The 19,376-nt window shown below is 44.7% G+C and overlaps 3 protein-coding genes across 3 annotated transcripts in view; all 3 read left to right on the top strand.

Annotated features, from left to right (window-relative positions):
* Positions 1 to 2,695, top strand: part of LOC148220967 (uncharacterized) — a 134,157-nt gene extending 131,462 nt beyond the window's left edge. The window contains exons 178-181 of the mRNA XM_088179862.1: positions 396 to 538; positions 754 to 864; positions 1,886 to 2,024; positions 2,607 to 2,695. Of these exons, the coding sequence (XP_088035988.1) occupies positions 396 to 538; positions 754 to 864; positions 1,886 to 2,024; positions 2,607 to 2,695 (482 nt within the window). The remainder of the gene's footprint in view (positions 1 to 395; positions 539 to 753; positions 865 to 1,885; positions 2,025 to 2,606) is intronic.
* A 2,569-nt stretch (positions 2,696 to 5,264) lies between these two features.
* Positions 5,265 to 9,154, top strand: LOC106862395 (gastrokine-1). Its single transcript, XM_088179860.1, has 7 exons — positions 5,265 to 5,415; positions 6,096 to 6,163; positions 6,767 to 6,820; positions 6,954 to 7,094; positions 7,230 to 7,340; positions 7,695 to 7,836; positions 9,066 to 9,154. The coding sequence occupies exons 1-7, from the start codon at positions 5,265 to 5,267 to the stop codon at positions 9,152 to 9,154; spliced, it is 756 nt and encodes a 251-aa protein (XP_088035986.1).
* Positions 9,155 to 13,088: 3,934 nt separating this feature from the next.
* ANTXR1 (ANTXR cell adhesion molecule 1) overlaps positions 13,089 to 19,376 on the top strand; it is a 72,977-nt gene continuing 66,689 nt past the window's right edge. Inside the window, exon 1 of the mRNA XM_088179909.1 lies at positions 13,089 to 13,608. Within this exon, the coding sequence (XP_088036035.1) occupies positions 13,457 to 13,608 (152 nt within the window). The 5' untranslated portion in view covers positions 13,089 to 13,456. The remainder of the gene's footprint in view (positions 13,609 to 19,376) is intronic.

Genomic DNA, 19,376 nt, shown 5'->3' with positions numbered 1-19,376 from the left:
ATGCCCGTCTTCCCTGGCACCTCCTCTTTTAAGAGCTTCTTGCCTGAGGGTGCAGATGCGGAAGCAGAGCATTGGGCCGGTCAGCAGAGGTTTCCGTCCAGGACTTTGAGCAGGGATTAACTGTGGCCAGTGCTCTTGCACGCATCAACGTCTAAGGACACCAGATGACAGCTGTCAGATGCAGCAATGTTTCCCTGAATGCTTTAAAAGGTTTCTTACGGCCTCTGCCCAACACCACAGCCTTGATTCTGGGTGCTTTGGAAAAGGCTGAGGGCAGGGCAGGCACTTCCCCGGGGGGGCAGCAATTTTTCCATTGTAGCAGGGATTTTTCAGACGCTTTGGGGACATCACTGTTACCCTTCAAAGGTGAAACGTCTTCTTTCCCTTGGCTTTTTAATCTCAGCAGACAAATAACAGCTGCCATTTCTCTGGTGCCTGTGTTTACCAAAACATGTCCGTCAGTAGTCAAACACACATGGCGATTATGGAGCAAAGGAGCAACCAGCTCTCATGGAAAACCATCTGGAACTACAACACAGTGAGTGGCAGGGATGGGGCTTGTTCACCGTGTTTACAGGGAGTCTGGGTCCTGCTAGAGCTGGACCAGGGACAGGGCATGTTCCTGTATTTTGATCGTACTGATTCCGTGACTATGGGTTGAAACTCTCAACATTTCTTACTCTTGTCTGATTCTATCCCATCTTTTTAAGTGGAAAGCCATACTGCGTGTGCTCAATAACCTTTGTTTTGCAGGGCATCATTGCAACCAAAGTGGTGCAAGAGAGAACATGCTACATTTCCACCATGAACAGAAATGCCATGCCCAGCTTTGATGCTCTTGTCATATACGCTTCAGAGAACAGGGTAAGATTCAAATTCAGCAGTTACTCAGAATATTGTTCTGTATTTGAATATCCTTTTTTTTTACCTGAAACACTGCTGTTTTCAAAACCGTCTTAACCAACTGGTAAATTAAAAGCCATTTTAACGGCTATTTTCATGGATATTTTCTCTGATATTTTTGAGGTACATATTTTGAAAGCTTTCAAAAATTACAATATCCTCGTTTTGATGCCTTTAATGCAGATTCACCGTGTTGAGTCTAACTCTCAGATTAGTTAGATTATTGTGACAATAATTTAAATCATTATTTCAATTGACTTTTTATACTACCTTAGTAATCAAGACTTTAGATTCCTTGCTAAATGTGTTTCATAAAGTCTCATTCTCAATGTCTAGAAAAAATCTTTTTCTTCAGAAGGTCTAACTGAGGAAGAACAAATATTTCAATTTTATAGAAAAAAATATTTTAGTAAGCTTTCAAACTTTTTGAAGAGGACTATCTGCCTCATTTCTTTAGTTCAGCCATTCACATTAGCACAGACATTGTAAAAATGATCTCAGCATTCAGCATATTCACCTTTCATAAACTGGCTTCCCTTGAAATCTGAAAACTGTGTATGTAAAAAACTGATACTTTTAACAGCAGGAAGACCTGCAGGGTAGACAGAAATCAGGAGGAGACTTCTCCTGCCAGCCAACAGCCCGAGTGCCTCTGAGGGGCCAGGGCAAGGACTCAACAAATGCTTTGGAAGGAGCTCTGGCTCCACAGAGCGGCAGCACTCCTCATCTCCTTTTCAGCGCTTTCCTTGCACTGCCACTTCCCCTTAGGCTCCCTGCACCTTGACTCCATTAGAACCATCTGCCTTTGGAGCTGCCTTCAAGGCTTGCGAGTGGTCCCACAGGACCCCAGGGGAATAAAAGGCATCCCTAAAGGCAACTGGGACTCAAACACCCAGCCCCGAGTCATCATTCCAGAGGAACAGGCCTAGCAGGAACCCGATCCCAGCACTGATCTTGCTGAATGCTGCTCTCTGTTGTTTAGAACCAGATCGGTTTTGGAAGACCTACCAAGAAGATCACCTTTGTCGCCAATGGATTGGTCAACAACCTCAGCTCTTACGGATCAGATGTCTTCTCTATGTGCAGTGGGCTCACCACCTACATGGCTTACGAAGTTCACGGTGAGTGCAAGCAAAGCAATTCTGTCTCTTAAGTGACCTGGCACTTGTTTCCCTTGGGAAATGACTAAGGCACAATGGCTGCTCTTCCACCTTGAGACTGACAAGAAGTAAGCAACAAACATGCATCTTTACAGCAGAGCAGCCCAGGTTATGGAGATGTGTGAGAGAAATCTGCTGAGTTGCTGTCAGTTTCTTAATCATAGAAGTTCTTGTATTGAGGTCAAAACCAATATTCTTTTCAAGCACATTCTAATAATTCTTTTACTCTGATGAGTTAATCCTGAAGCATCATCAAAATCTTCTGAGCCTTTCTGCAAGCTGATTGTTTCCAACCTTCTTTTGGGAAACACTCTATGGCTCAGGCTCCAGCTGTTGCATTCTGGCTTAGCAGTAGTTCCACATACTCACTGCTTGCTTTGCTTGAAGCTTACTTTGGCAGCTGAAAGGGCTCAATGTGATTGAAAAGGCAAGTGACATGTGCCAGGTATTAAGGGCTGTCATTGAATGGTCAGAACACTTAACTGCATCTTAGCCAGTGCTTCTTTTTATTCCTTTTTTTTTTTTTTTATGTTGTTTGTATAGGACCCCAGCAGAATCAGGGATCATGTATCTCACTTGATGTCCTCAAACTTGTGGACCTGAATTATTGTGGTGGCAGTATCAAGGCCTGAAAACCTTATCTTTCTTCAGACAAGTACAGAGGCTCTGAGCTGCTGCCCAAGGCAAACCCTGATGCCATTCTTCCCTTACATCTCCTTTTAGAGATGTTCTTGGGGATTTAGATGCTGACACAGAACAACTGGTGACCACATCTTTCAAATAAATTCCTTCATTATGGATTAAATCCAACTTGTTTGTCGTTACTCTACCCTTTTTCATCGAAGAACCCCTTCACAAAAATACTTTATTCCTCTCTTCTGCCCCATTTGAGCCCTTCAACTGTTCTTTTCATTGACAGCTCTCAACACAGGGCAGAGCCAGAGAGCTGGGCAAGCCCCAGGCTGTGTATGGTACAAACAAGGCATTCACAGTTAGGACCTTCCTACCCTGTTTGGGGAAAGATGCCTCACATTAAGAATCTTGATTCGTGAGGCACAAAAAGTAGAAAGAAAGAAGGGCAAAGCAGTGAATTTGCCTTCTTTAGGGGAAGGGGAGTCTCCTCTGTGGGATTTGCAGAGTTTTTCTCTCTCTGTGGGAGAGAAATCTCTGTGGGATTCCTGTTGCTCAAAACTTTAAAATCAAGGTTGAGAATTTCCTCTTCTTTAACAAAAATGGCAGGATGCCCCAAGTTATCCAGGTGAATACAAATCTGTCTTTAGTATCAACACCAGCTATGCAACATCCCTCAGTTTCTCAGTTTCAGCCCTTAGTCCACAATCAGGCGCTGTTCTCCTGAAGAGGCTCTGAGAAGATTCAGGGCCATGTCTGACAAGCAGAAAGCAGATCCTGAATGAGCTTGGAAAGGAAGGTCAGCAAAAGAACTCAGCAATTCCTATGATTTAGAACCAGCCTCATCACTTAACATTTTTAACACAGCAAGATTACCACCCCCTTGGTTTGAATGGTGCTTTTGGTTAGAGGCACAACCAGGCTGAGTCCTTTACCACGTTGGCACAAAGCATCAATCACTACAAGTTTACTGGGAATCTGTGCTCTGCTTCTGATGAACTGTGTTTTCTAGTTAAAAATGCCTGTTAAACACATTGAGCTTACCATGACCAGTTTTCTCTCCCTTCCCTGTATGCAGTGAATTCAATCAGGCAGGTATCAAAGCCTCCTCTTATCAGAGCACTTCCCCAGGAAACTCGTCATACTTCTGTGAACACAGGGCACCTGCCAATAAGGTAAACCCATTTTCAGATTTAACTTCGGGATATTATGTATAAAAAGTAAGAGTACACATCAATTAGCAGCAGAGCTGGCCTGGCCTACCATCCAAATGAAGTTCCCTGTAAGTATTCCTATCACTTTCTCATAAAACTCTTAAGGCTGGGCAGCTTTTAAATGGTTTTGAGCTTTTCATGACACTGAGTAAACTCTTAGTGATTTTTGCAGGGCTCAAAAACTGAAAATGCCAAAGGAGTGGGGACTGCAGGGGAGAAATCTCCCTTTTGGCAGGGATGGAACTCCACATTCCTACTCAAATGTAAAAGAGAGAAGTACTCTGTTCCAGGGGCGACGCACACTCGTGAGAAGCCACAGGACAAAATTCTCTCCTTCACGACTCAGAGGCAAATCAACAGTCTCAGCAAGTCACATAAAGTTAGGGCTCAGATATTTGCTGAGAGTGTGACACATGAGAGACCCCATGTGCACTCAGATCCTTCTCACCAAAATCCTTTAATATGAAAGTTTGGACCAATATCCAAATTGTTCAAGGGAATGTCTCCAAAATAAAAATTTCTCACAACAGTTAACAAAATGAATTTATCATCATAACAAATAATTCTCCTGCATATTTAAATCCTTTTCAGCTGGATCCCACTGCAGAAAATGCTGAGCCTGTACACACAGTAAACTGGAAGTCAGAATCATTTCAAGACAGAAAATAACTTGATGCACGATAAGCAGTCACAATGTTCAAATGTTGTGAATTTCAAATGCTGCTTTCAGATTGTGATTGCTTCTCTTCTTGGCAGTTTTCTGGCTCCTGCTGTAGCTAACAGGGTATTGTGGTTTCAGTCACTGAAACAATCACCGTAACAGGTATTGGCAAAAACAGGTTTCAATATGAGTTTGTGAAAGTACAAGTTAACAGAATTCAATAGCAAGGGTTAGTCTATTGTGTACTGCATAGATGAAACCTGCAAAGGAAAATCAAATTAAAGTCACTTTAAAATGGCACACACTGAGTCCCGGGGTGTAAAGGGTGAGGGTGCAAAGGGTTTAAGAGTATTTAATCACTGACTCATTTACAAGGTGATCCAATAGTGTTACTACAATTACAACAAAGACTGAAATATAGATTCAAGATAGCAACATTTATACCCTTATCCCTCCTCATGCACACACACAAAGGCCCAGAGCTATCTATATCTATATCTATATCTATGTGTGCAAAAGTACCTATTAAAAATTCCCCTCGAGTTCACTGAAACAGGTCAAATGCCTTTGCATTTCTCAGTGGGTGAGGGCTGTGTCTCAAGGAGTGGGGGATACCAGCCCAGTCTTCAGAGAGTCTTTTGATTTTTGCAAGCCTGAGGCTTTGCAAGCTCCAGAAGACATCCCACTCCACGGGAGATGTTTGTGGAGCCCACTGCAGTCCAGGGCAGCTCAAAGGGTGCCCTTAACTCTGCTGAGGAGATGATTGTCCTTAGTCTCCAGGAGATTTCCGCCCTGGCCTATCCCAAGTTGGTAACAATGGTTCTGTTCCACTCAGGCTATGATTCAGGTAGGTAATGTTCCAAGGCTATCAGGGGATGAGTGATGATCGCTTGTTCCCTGCCTGGGTCAGCTAACCAATATTCCTGATATAATCAGTGTCATTTCCAAATTTCCTCTAAGAGTTCCCGGGCTACAGTAATGAAAATCAGCTCGGGGTAAAGCCTCAATGTAAAGTCTGACACAACAGCACTGACAGCTTCCCAGCCTCCTCTCTGAGGCCAGAAATCATCTCCCCTTTAATCTGACCTCCAAGAGCAATAATTCCCCAAAACATGGCTGCTGGAGCTAATGCTTTATTGAGTGAAACATTTCTGGGAATCCACAAAGCTAAACCTGTTGAATCTATTCTAAAAATTGGAACATCAAGAAAAGCTCCAAGGAGCACCGCAATGAAAGTTCACACCACTATGGTACTGGGCTTATGCTTGAGCAGGAGAACACATCATACACAGGCCATTGCTGGAGGAGGCAATAAAACCTATTTATTTTTTTTTACCTACCAGCAGATTCCTACCTCATAATTATCAGACTCCAGCAGTTAAAAATTTCCCAAAGTACAATCCCCATGTTTATCAAGTAGTTACACCAGGAAATAATTTTCAGGGACAAGTGACAGGGAAACAAATGACAAAATAGTTTTATTGCAACATTCAGCCCTTCCACACCTAATTCTGAAAACAAATAAAGGGTGGGAGGCTCACATCATTTATTCTGCCTTCAGCAGCATCAGCTCTGCAGTCAGGATGAATCTCCCTGTGAGTATGCATGCTTTTCTTCCTTCTGAAACTTTGATTCAAACCCATTCCTTTATCCCTCAGAAGGGCTTCTGCACCTCTGGAGCACTAAGGCTTTCTCTGGGGACATTTTGCTGCTCCAGAACGAGCAGCTCAGCCCCTGTTCCCCAGAGGAGCTGAAGAGGTAAGGATTTTTTCATGGCTTGGCTGTACATTATTCAGAAAATGGGAAGCCTAATCCATGTCCATTATTGCCAATGCTTTTGCACAACTGGAGCACTGCACCAGTGGCTCAAGCTCTTCTCTGTAATGCCAGAGCAGAAGAAATGGAAAAGCTTTCTCCTCACTCTTGTAAAATACCTGTGTGTGCCTGCACAGGTCGGAGAAACAACTTGAGATTCAGCTCTTGAAAGAGCAAGTGTGAAATGTGTCTACTTTGCAGCACCCTGGGGTAAAGCAAGGCTGCCTCCCTTTTGGGGCACTGATGCAATCCCAGGATGAAAGCAAGAAAGGACCCAAGGAAGACTCTTGAGCACCAGATTAGGAAAAGGGAAGGATGATTCTCATGACCAGATTTGTCATCCAGAGCTGCAGTTACACTTTCGTATTTGATTTTCATTTCAGATTTTGACTGCAGTCCTTCTGGGACTCGTCCTGACTCTAGCCCTTGCTGATCATGTGAGTACACGGACCAATTTCCACATGGCTGCTCTTTCTGTGTTCCCTGCTTCAGAGCAGGGAACCTTTTGTTTTTCTAAAGCCGGGAGATAATCACTTGAAAGCCTAAGTTTTCTTTTATTTGTTTTCCTAGCATCAAGAGACTGAAGTAAGCAAGAAAATCTCCTTTGGTGGAGGCTACCAACTTATGACCATCAATAGGAAATGGCTCGTGGCAAGCATTGAGCAAAAGACCAACCATGGGTCCTGGAAAACCATCTGGAACTATGACACAGTGAGTGCAGGGAAGGGGCTGGCTCAGAGAGTAGCTCATACATTCAGTAAAAGCTGGTTTGTTACTTTTTTTAATATGTATGAAATTCCAATATTAATTATTAAATTCCAAGTGGTCAATAACTTTATTTTACAGGGCTTTATGGCAACCAGAGTGCTGCCAGAGAAAGCTTGCTACCTTTCCATAATGAACAGAACCGAGATGCCCAGCTTTGATGCACTCCCTCAGCTGGCTGCAGACATCAGGGTAAGATTGAAAAGGAGAAGTTACTTGGAAAGATGTACTTAATGCAAAGTAAACTGATACTTGAGACTTTGCTTATTTCCAAAAACAACAGGTACTTTAAAGACCAGATTCATCACACCATTAATCAATATTTTAATAAATTTTAATGACATTTTACAACAATATAACTTTAAACTTTTGAAAATTGGAATACCCTTGTTCAGATGCTCCCAGTGGAGGGTTTACATGTTTGGCCAATGTTGTAGCTCAGTTAGATTATTCTTAAAACCTTTATAACAGCTAAAGCTATGAAAATGCCTGGAGTTAAACAGATCAGGGCACTGATCTTGCTGAATGCTGTTTTTTGATGTTTAGAACCAGAATCGTCCAAGACCCCCTTCAAAGGAGATCACATTCACCCTCGTCAAGAGAACAATTCGCGACCTTGAATCATATGGACCAGACACCTTCTCTATGTGCAGAGGACTCTCAACTTATGTGGCTTACGAAGTTCACGGTGAGTGCAAGCAAAGCAATTCTGTCTCTTAAGTGACCTGGCACTTGTTTCCCTGGTGGAATGACCAGTGCACAATGGTTGCTCTTCCACCTCGAGTCACACAGACAGCGAGGGCTTCAGCACTTGCACAAAGGGTTCACCGTCTTTGCAGATCCGCACTGGAGCAGGGTGGTGGCACAGCTGCAATAAATGACCCGGTCCAAACCCTTACAGCTTCTCTCCAGGAAGCTTAAGGGGGCTGAAATTTGGGGCTGGAGTTCACATTGTGCTCCCCTGAAATGCCCAGCCAAGAAGAAGGGTCATTCTAAGAACTGCTATCCTTCAGGTCAGAGCTTGCTTCTGAACTTTACCCAGGCAGCCACCAAACCCTTGTGCTTCACAACACTAAGCCATGTGGCTTCGATCCTTGCAGGTTTTTTTCCCATGGGCAACAATCTAATTACACAGGGCTTTAATGACCTACATTTGTTAGGATTCTTTCAGAAGGTCACAGATCATGTGACTGGGCCCATGAACTGGCAGCAGCCTCACTGTGCAATGCCCAGGCATCGGGACTCACAGGAGCCAGTGCAATAGAGCCTCAATTTCTGCACGGGAAATCCCAAAAGGTTTTCAAGAGCACGCCTTTGTGGGCATTCCTTGCTGAGCCACAGAGCTGCTGCTCTATGGGGATTTCCAGAGAATCTGTCCCTTGCACAGTTCAAACAATCCCCGTGCAGCAATTCTTCAGAACCTGGATGGCTCTGAGCAACACCAGCACCCTCCTGTAGAAAGGCAGCCATTGCTACGAGGATGGGCATAAATCAGCTGAGCTGCTGTGAGTGCCTTAATTGTAATTTGATCACTTGCAATACAGTTTCTTGTACTGATGTGAAAAAACATTTCGTTTAAATATATCCGAATAAACTAAGTTTAACTCAGAGGAGTTAATCCTGAAGCACCCTCAAAGTATTCTGAGCCTTCCTGCCAGCTGATTGTCTCCAGCCCTGTCATGGAAAGATGCTTTACAGCTCAGGCTCAGGATCTTACAATCTGGCATGGCAGGAATGCACCTACTCACTGCTTACTTTTCTTGAAGCATCGACTCTGTCACCTGGGAGGGCTCATTGGGATTGAAAATGGGAGTGCAATGTGCCAGGTATTAAGGGCTCACAGTGAATGCACAGAGCACTTAACAGCATCTTAGTCTATGTCTTGTGGTAATTGTTACTCTTTTCTTGTTTTTGAAGGACCACAATTCAGTCTCGGATCATGCATCAAACTTGATGTCCTTCAATATTTGGCCCTCACATACTGCCATAATGATAACTTTGTGTGAATAATACCTTTCTTGAACTTTGTGGGGATGCTCCAGCAGTAGCTCCTGCCCAAAGCCAACCCTGATGGAGTTATTCCCTGTCATGTCTTCTTTCAATTCTTCAGGAGGATTGAGTACTGAAACAGATCAATTGGTGAGCAGAGCTATCAATTAAATTCCTTTATCATGGACTAACTCCAGCCTATTTGTTGTTACTCTACCCTTTTCATCTAAGAACACCTCCACGAAAATATCATGGGCTCCATTTGAGCCCTTTCATGGCTCTTTTCACCTCAGCACAGCCAGAGAGCTGGGCAAGCCCCAGGGTGTGTATGGTACAAACAAGGCCTTCACAGTTAGGGCCTTCCTTCCCTGTTGGGGAAAGATGCCTCACATTAAGAACCTTGATTCAGGGGGCACAAAAGGCAGAAAAAAAGGAGTGCAAAGCAATGAATTTGCCTTTTTTAGGGGAAAGGGAGTATCCTTTGTGGGATTTACAGAGTTGTTCTGTTCCTAACATAAAGCAAGGCTGTGATTCTTTTTGCTCAAATCTTTATAATCAAGATTGAGTATTTCCTCTTCTCTAACAAAAGCGGCAAGATGCCCTGAGCTGTGCCACTCACCCTCTGCTGTGCTGCCTGACACCATGTTATCATCAATGCCCTGGGAGTGTTGAGAAGCCTCATCACCTTCTGGGGAGGTCTGGATCAGCCTATGGGCAGTCAGTGGAGATGTTTCCACCCCAGGGAGCTCTTGATCCTTTGAAAAATTAGCAGTCCAGGAAAGGAAAAAACCCTCTTGGCCACTGAGTGTCAGCCTCGAGTTGCACAGCTGAGATGAAAAGGCACCGACTCCCATCCAGAGGAGTCTGCTATCCCAGAGCACCAGGAGAGTGCAGTGGTGCCAGTACAGCTGTGCTGAATTACAGCACAGCAGGCACAGCCAGGGACTCTAAGGACATGTCTGCACTGGGCAGGAATTCCAGTGCAGTGATAATTTAATTGTGAGAATAAAACTGGGGAATGTAGGGAGCTTCCACACAGTGCTGTAACAGCTTCCTGAAGTGTCCTGAAAAACATGGAATATGATTTTTAGATCTTGACAAAAGCCATTACCCATCATCCAGGTCAGCCTGGGAGCCAAAGGGAACCACCCTTGGAGTCACCCAGACGTGCTCCCAAACCCAAGGGCACCAGCTGGAGCTTAATCACCCTTTGCACAGCTGTGTGCAGTTCAAACACCTCCTTATTGTCTCTCACACAAAGATTAGAGCACACTGAGCCTTCCCAAGCACTGGTAGGGCTTTCACACACAACCTACAATTTTAATAATGTTTTTGGTTTTGGCATTTTTAGTGTGGGATGAGTGCTGGAACCTGGAAGCCTGGGAGTTTTGAACTTTCTGTGTTTTCTGGTACTGACCCCCAAAAGAACACTGCTTTTGACTTGAGGCCTTGGAGAAGGCTTCCAAATTTGAGTGATATAGTTGGGATCACTGGTGTGTAGTTTGAATAGAATTGTGTAACATCACATGGTGAAGGGCTTGGAATTTGGAGTTTTAGAATATAGTAATAGGTATGAGACAAGATGGAGGTTCTTGGGAGTTGGCTATTCTTCCTTCTTGTTCCTTCCTCTTTGTCTTGGTTTGAAAGGCAGGTGTCTGCCAAGAAAGGCAGAAGCCTCTTTTTAAAATAGAGAATGTAAACCTCCTCCTTCCAAATTATTATAATTTTGAAATTAAGGGAGCTCTCAGGCAAATATATGGGAATAGGTCACTAAGAAAATTACAATAGAAATCCAGTATAGAGAGAACAAACCCAAAGCACTGGCAGAGTGAGAATCCAAGCTGCCCCCGTCAGTCAGTTAGGGTGTTGGTGCAGTCCCATTCCATGGTGACTGCATCCTCCTGCAGTGACAGATGTGGTTCTGGTCGAGCAGTGCTCCTGCAGAAGATGCAGTTTTCCTCCAGAAGTCCAATGATGATGTGGAAAGATCCATTTTTTTCAGGAATCCAGTGGAAAAAAGGTTGCTCTAGTGTTCCAAATCTCAGGTTTTATCTAGGTAGGAAATGTTTGGCTCCTCCTCCTGGCTGGAGTATCTCCCAATGGGATGATGTAATTTTATCAGTCATTCAGTGGGAGTCCATGGCCCATTAACAGGAGATATCTCCTGGAGGAAAGGTGGGTTGTGGAAAAGATAAAGATGACTGCTCCACCTGATCTTATCAGATGGCTCATTAGTAGATAATATCTCTCACAGAGATAAGGATCACTGCCCCAGCTGATTCCAACAAATGGTGATAGAATACATACTTTTGGTCACATCCTGTATTGCAACCTAAGACACTCTTCTTAGTTTTAGGTAGTAGTTTTTGGTTGGATAGAAAATTCCAAAGTGCAAGTCACAGGTATTTGGTCATTGGGTCAAAGGTATAAATAATATAGATGTTAGCTTTAATTGACTAGTTAGGCCTTAAAAGACCTTGTAATGAGCAAGATCCAGCTCCATTTTGTCATTTTTAGCTTGTTAGCTAGAAGTGCTGTAGCACTCACTATACTATAGGTAGGAATTAATAAACAACTGAGCCCAAACATGAAAATCCTGTCTCTAGTGCTTCAATCCTGACTCTGACTGAAGGCAGAGGAAAAAAGAAGCTAACCACTAATAGAGGGGGAGGGCAGACAAATTCTAATACCCTTCCTGTGTCCCACATGAGCTTGAGTGTTGATCCTGCTCTTACCAGATCATAAACAAAAACACACACTCTTAAGGCAGGCATATGAAGAGGATTAGTCCTCAAGAAATTCAGAATTTCAGGGTAAAGCTTGTTCCATTTTGTCAGCAGCTCCCTCTGTCTCAGAGTACTCACAGCTTCATCTGATCCTTCATTCCTTGGCATTTCCCCAGGCTTTCCCAGGCCTTGTGTCAGTCTGACTCCGCAGCTACACAAAGAATCTGATCTCCTCCTCCAGCTTTTGTTAAGGATGTTTTAAAGACAAATTGAATGCTTTAGGCAGTGCAGGGCAGCTGGAAAGTCTGACTCAGGTGCATTGCACTCCCTGAAACCCCTGCTGAGGCTGCTCCACTCTCCAGGTGTTGGCACTTAGGAGTTTGGGTTTGCTGGTGTGGCCTGAGGGTCTGAGAGGGAAGTTTGGGAGCTCCTGGTACCTCGAGTTTAGCTTTTACTGGTACGGGGGCTCCCCCACTGGGGAATGGTGTTCCTTTTGAGCTGTCCTGCTCTGCTTTTAGAGTCTGTGGTGCTGTTTGTGGAAGGAGCTAAGAGAAGTGAGTGTAGATGAATTTACATTTCCCACTGAGTTTCCTAGGAAGAGGGAGAGTTTAAGCTTTAGAGGTTGAACTGAGTGGTGAGTTGGGGCAGACTTTCATAAGCACAGGCACTGCTGAGTACTCTTCAGGAGTGGGAAAATGCAAGGCAAGAAGCCTGGCATGGCTTTTCATTGCTGTGAAGCTGCCCCAGGTTTTTAAAGGTCTTTAAACTCAGATGTTGCCTGTGTGGGAAGCAAAGGTGTCTCTGCACATTTCTGTCCGTGTGGGAAACAAAGATGTAAGTGACAGGACAAGGGGGAACAGCCTTAAGATGAAGGAGAGCAGGGTTAGATGGGATATTGGGCAGAAATTCTTCCCTGTGAAGGTGGTAAGGGGCTGGGATGGAATTCCCAGAGCAGCTGTGGCTGCCCCTGGATCCCTGGAAGTGCCCCAGAGCAGGGGTGGGATGAGCTTTAGGTCCATCCTAGGCTGTGATTCCGTGCCCAGAGCTGGGTCAGCTTCTGTCCCAGACCTGGGGCTACTGTTCATGTGCTCCGTGCACAAATCTGCTGCAAACCACACTTCGCTCGAGTTCTGGCCACGAGATGGCATTCTCTGAGCTTCTTTTGCTGAGAGCTTGCCATCTTTAATAATAACAATAATAATTAAGGGGGGGGGGGGAAGCCACAAACCCTCCCTGTATTTTCTGAAGTCTGTGACAAAGCAAGATTTGTGAGGAGGCTGCTCCTGCTCTTGCCAAACAATGGTGCTGCTTTCTGAGAGCTGCGAGGGAGACTGAGGGTCAAGTCCCTTTAAAAAAAAAAAAGTGAAATACAGTATTGTGCATCTTGAAATCTGAAACCAAGAAACAGAAGTGCAAGGGAAACAAGGGGGAAAGTCTTCCAATTCCTGTGGACAACTGTTGCAAGTGGAGTTTTAAGGAATACAATATAGATCTATATCTTTTAAAGGTCATTGAATGGCTTTTGTGGAGAAACCTGTGAAATAAAGGAGCCTTGGAAGAAGAGATTTCTTTTTCTTCTCCTCTCTGGATATAATGGCCATTGCAAATCAAAGCATCTTGAGATTTGGCTTCAAGTGTGTCTTCCTAGCAATTTTTACACTCACCTGTGATGGACACGGTGGAAAGAGAGAGAATGGTGGTCCTGCCTGCTACGGAGGATTTGATTTGTATTTCATTCTGGACAAGTAAGTCAGTCCTACTTTGTTCTTTTTCAGAGTTCCTTTGCTAGGCATGAACTGGAATGGCACACGCTGATACCCAGGAGGTTTTCTTTGGATTTGGGTTTTGTAAAAGTCACTATGTCCCCGAGGGATCTCTGCAACTCCTGACTGCTTGCTTTGTTATTGTTGTGGTAACTTCTTTGGTAGGTCCAGTGCATAAATCCCACTGTGCTCTGTAATCACATCATTGTAAGGTTTCCCAATAGGGGAGCTTTGTGTGTACTCAAACTCGAGTGTGCACTCGAGTTTCTTAGAGCCGTGGCTGGGAGCAGAGCAGCACCCTGGTCCCCTCTGGTTTCCCCATGAGCCGGGGAGGTTGAGACTCTCACGAGAGCAGAATTATTCCTGCAGGCACCGATTCCACGGCTGAGAACGTGCGGGGAGCGCTGCCCACAGCTCTGCTCGTGCCCCTCTGCCCCCTCAGCTGTGCCCAAAGCAGCAATGCCAGGTAAAAACCAGCCCAGAGAGGGGCTACTCCCTTCGGAAGGGGCTGAATTCAGCTGCTGGGATGGAAAACAGCTCGAGTGCCTCATTTGAAGAGCTCTATTTTCCCTAGCTGAGTCACACTTTCTTTGTTTCTTCTGTTAATCAAAAGCATATTTTGACTAGCTGTTTGTGCTGAAGATAACTTCCTAGCTCGCTTTTTCATCACTAATTGTGGCAGTGTCATCTCCTTGGCACTGTAAGAGTCCTGCTTTTTTCAGATGTGGATGGAGCAATGTGGAATCATTTTGTGCTGAGCTTTGGAAAGCTTCATACTAAACCAATGCAACAATTTAAAAAAAACAAAACCAAACTTAAAAAATACTGGCTGAAATGATTGTCCTGATTTCCTTGATCAAGAGTAGTTATTTTGAACCAAAGGCTTGGAAATACTGGAGGTGATGCCTGCCAGAGCCATGGCACTGACATTAATAACCATAAATTTCAGAGACAGGAAAGTATTTGCAAGTTGCCAAAAGTGCTCACAGATTAAGTTTCTGACTGATCCTCTGGAGTGTTTTGCAGTAGCTCCCACATTCCATTAGAATAAATGACTTGGAATTACATAACCCTTTATTACAAAATACTGGGTAAAATCTATGACTGAGACACTGGCTGCTACAGTGTGCCAGTTGTCCTGATGCTCCTGGGGTAAGATTTCTTTATTTTATTCAGTGGAAAGATCTACCTGGTTTATTAATTTTGCTGATCTTCCGTTATTAGTTGGAATAACTCTATTGCTCCAAGCAGAAAAACCCCAAACAAACCTCAAGCATTTGATTTGTACTGCAGAGAGCTGCATTTCCCTGGAAGCTGAAGCAGGCTTGAAGGTTTTCTCAAATGTCATGCATGTGCTGTGTTACACCTCTGAGCCTTTGTAACTTCAGCAGGCCCTTAATTCAAGTTCTGTGCTGTTCCCTCACTAAAATCCATGACTTCTGAGCTTCGCTCATGGGATTATGGATTTGGGTGGAAACACAAGCCTTGGCACAAGCTTTAAAGCAGGCAGGCCGGCCCCAGTGTATATATCAAGGTATCCAACAAAAATCCTGCTTTGACAGCTGCAGAATTCCTATTCCTGGGGGGTTTTTTTCTGGTGCAGAAATGAACAGGATCTGATGTAAAAACTTCCTTGGTCTCCAGTAGAATTTTGGAGGAGCATTGTGGCTTTTCAGCTGTTGCTGAGTACAATGCATCAAAGGACCTGGTTGTTTAACCTCTGATGAGAGATTTACTGTGGTGGAGTTGGTTACCACATATCCTTTAACACTTTCATGGAATCACAGAATGGGTTGGGTAGGGAGAAGATCATCTGGTTCCACCCTGTGCCATGGGTGAGGAACCTTCCACAGACCATGCCTCTTGTCCTTTGATTGCAGAATCTCAAGCTGTGTCTATTTTCTCAATTTAGTGTCAAACTGTATGCTCTTTGGGGCAGCTTTCTGTTATTTAGAGTAGCAATTGCTGTTTGGAGTTGCACTTGCTCTTTAGAGCTGTTTGCTGTTTAGGGTTCCCTTGTGTGCTCTTTGCTGTTTGGGTTCTGTGCAGATGCTGAGCACCTCAGGGTGGAGGTCACACGAAGATAAGCCCAGTGTTGTGGAAGGTAGGCCTGGCTTACTTTGGGAAAGCTGGTCCAAGCTGGCCTCTCCTTTTGTGTTGCTGAGAGGATTCCTGGATTCAGGCTCCACACACAGGAGTTGGTGCCAAGGAATTAACAGGCTGGTGCAAATTAAGATACAGGGCCTTCACTAAGACTGAAGTTCTTCACTAAGAACGAAGCAGTGAGATGTTGCTAAAAAGCTCAAATGTTTGTCTTTGATGAAAAATTGTCCAGTTATTCTAAAAATATTCTCCATGTGATTAATTGTTGTGACCACCCCAAACTGACACGGTGCACAGCCTCAGCAGTGAGCAAACATCCCCTCTCCCAGCACAGCTGGAACATCTGGGGGCAGCTCCCAAACTAATTTATTTGCAGGTGGGGAGGAAGGAATAACCCCTAAGTCTTCTCAGCAGCTTTTTGCTGTAGTCTCTGTGTGTCACAGGGATTATTCCTGTGGTGTGCAGATAATGGGGGATGCCTGCCCACATGCAGAAAGCACACAGGGAACTGTAAATGTGTGAAAAGAATGGTTCTGGGAGATCCTTGGCAGAATGAAACAAGGACTCCAAGCTCTGGATCCCTTCCTTACCCTGCCAGACAAAGGATCTGTTTGTAACCAGTTGCATTGAAGGGAAGCTACTGCTCTGGAAAGGCTGATGTTGGTTTCTTTGAGTGGAGCTTGAGTAGCTGCAGTTACCGTGATTTAAGCAGGATTTCAGTCCAGGTTTGTACTCAGAGTGTGGAAGGCACACAGACACGATGGGATGGGAGCAGGCAGAGCCCAGGCAGGAGCCTGAGCCTCAGGATCTGCTCCTTGCCCTGGGAAAGTGAGTCCTGGAGCAGAGCTCACCACACCACTCAGAGCTGCAGATTGTTCCAGCTGCTCTCAGAGGAACAAACACAGCCTGAGGTAGGGAATGGTGACACTGAGGGTCTGCAGAAATAGATTCAAAACTATCTCTGCTCCTCATTGACCCAGGGACTTATTCCTTGGGTTTTTTCCAGTTCACAGGCCTGCATGCAGAGCAAGGTGTACATTTTGTTGGGATGGCAAGACCTTGCAAGCATGTGGAGGGATGACTTTTCTCTGTATTAGTGTGAGGGCTGAGGGATGCCAGCAAGGCAGGGTGGAGAAATTTGAGCATTTTTGTGTCTTTTTTTGCTTGCTGCCTGAAGGAACGTAATTAACTCCCAGTTCTGCCAATGGCAGGCATTTGCAGTGAGCTGAGCTCATGTGTGAAATCCTTGCCAGTCAGGACCTGTGGATGTGTTTTTTATCCAGGGGTGCATCTTAGATAACCATTCCTTGGTAAAAGGAATAGGCAGGAGCTCCCTTCCAGCCAGGATTGAGTGTGTGCCTTCAGCATTCTGCACTTATCTGCTGACTGATGTAAGTTAAGTCCATGGCTATTTGTTTACTAGTTGTTCTTTTGCATACCCCCTGCCAGCCAGGAGGAGAAGAATGTTCCTGGGCTGAGACTGGGCTTAGAGGCTTGTCCTGCTCTGACCTGAGCCTCTGTGGACCCTGTGACATGCAGTGTCCCCATGAGCTGTCTGGTGTGGCACAAGATAATAGCAGTTCCTCCAAGAATTGCATCATCTCTCAGATGCCTTTGTGCTATGGAGGGCTTGCAGAATTGCTCCTCAAGTGTTGGGAAAGACAAAGGATGCTTTTGTGCTCATTTGTGTTATTTTTCAAGAGCTCAATGAAGAGATGCTGCACAACTTCCTAGGTAAATGCCATCTCTGAGAGCCATGAGACTTCTGGGAGTTAGCCCAAACCCAGGAAAGCTTAAGGAGATTTTTGAATCAACAGCAGCCTCTGAACCAAGTGTCTTTATGTCCTCCTGTCAACTGCAGGGCACATAAGTCACGTGAGGTCTTGGTATAAGAGTGTGGACTTAGTTCTGTGACTCTTCCAGTCTGCAAAGTGAATAAACCCACGGGCATTCTGAGAAGGTGCAACAGCAGAAATGGAAAAGTGGAGTCTCAAAAGTACAAGAAAGACCAAGTCTAGGGAAGTTTGAGCTGCTGCAGCTTTGGGTTCTGGAGCACCTTGTGCCAGTGAGAGGAGGAAGGCACCTGCTGAAGGGCAGGGCTTGGCCAGAGCGTGGCTGGAGCCACAGAGCCCCTGCAGTGTCTCTCTCAACACTTGCATTCCCTTTAGAGGTACAAAATGCCAGTGGAGCTGATCACAGAATGGATCACTCTCCTGTTAAAGAGAATGGTTTACTTAGTTTTAATTTCCATTTATTGGGCCCTTCTCCAGAAAAGATTTTGGCATCCTCGTGGATGAGCTTTTTCTTAAATTGCAACTTTTTAGCATCGACCATTCAGCTGCAAAGCCTTGGCTCTCTGATCATCTTGTTTCTTTTGGGAGTATGAAAAGAGAACTATTTGCTTTTCTTATTGGCTTTTCTTATCTTACAGTTGGACTTTAGAAATACTTGTCCTACTCAGAGTTCTTGGCCTGCCTCACTGTACAAAGGAAGTGTCTTTTACAGCGTGGCTGCTGAATGACACAGCTCAAGGAGGTGGGCACTGTGAGCAAATCCTGGTTTTGTGAGCTTTGTACTGGCTGCAAAGGTTGGTTGTATTGGGTTTGTCTGTTTCAGGCCAAGTGAAGAACATAAGAAGTCTGAGGTGTGTTTCAGAAAATGCATTTTATGTTTGAGGAATGCTTTTTCCCAAGTGCTGACCTGGGCATTTCTGGCCCTTGACAGCAGGGGGAGAAGTGAACTCCAGGCAGACTGAGCTGTCTGCCTCAGGTGGGAATTGCTGTGTGGGAAGGACAATGCGTGGTCAGCCAAAGTGGGAACCTTCATTTTGGACCCCTGTTACAGCTCCCTCTGGCAGAGATGGGAAAAAACTGGGCTGCAGACTATTCCAAAGATCTCACTCCTGAAACTGAGCAGAAACCATCCTCCCTTTGTGGATAGAGTGGGTTTGGTTTAATGTTGCAGTAGTGGTAAGAAGTTTCCTTAAAGGATGTTTTACCTGATGGCTGGGAGGAGGTTGGGCAGGGGCTGCTGGTCCCAGCTCCACCATTTGGTGTCTGCTACCAAATGGGTAAGGAAATGTGGGAATCTTCACTGAGGTGTTTTTTGGGAGGTGAACATATGGTCTAAAGTGACATTTGTTTCACTGAATCAAGGACTAATTGGTTTCTGATTAACAAAGCCTTGGCTCTTCATGTCTTCTGGAGACTGTGACCCTTGCTATAAAGTCAAGTGTTTCTTTCATGCCTCAGCATATAAAGACAATAAACATTTCTTTTCCAGGCCAGTTCTAGGAAATTATTTGGCCTATTTGGCACTGTTGGGACTGAAGTGCCTGTGGAATTCAAGGTCTCAGAGTTATCCCATACATCCAAGGGGAATTTGCACCTGGGGCTGAGCTCTGTGTGTCTGTTTTATCAATTTAGGTTTTGGATGCAGCAGGATTTAAGTTTCCTGTCTGTGAGCAAGTCCTGATGTATGTCACCCTTCATCTCTTATGACACCAATTTTCCCACTGGCTGTGGTTATTTGGTTCATCCAGAGCTTTGCTGTTGGTGTTGCTTTGGTCCTCTTTGATACACATTTGTGTGGAGAAGAAGCTGTTGTGTCATGTCCTGGTCTGAGGAAAGAAAGAAATAATTCAGCAC

The sequence above is a fragment of the Sturnus vulgaris genome, chromosome 28 (genome assembly GCF_052056855.1).
Source record: "Sturnus vulgaris isolate bStuVul1 chromosome 28, bStuVul1.hap1, whole genome shotgun sequence".
Lineage (NCBI taxonomy): Eukaryota > Metazoa > Chordata > Aves > Passeriformes > Sturnidae > Sturnus > Sturnus vulgaris.
This window is presented reverse-complemented; position numbering and strand designations above follow the sequence as displayed.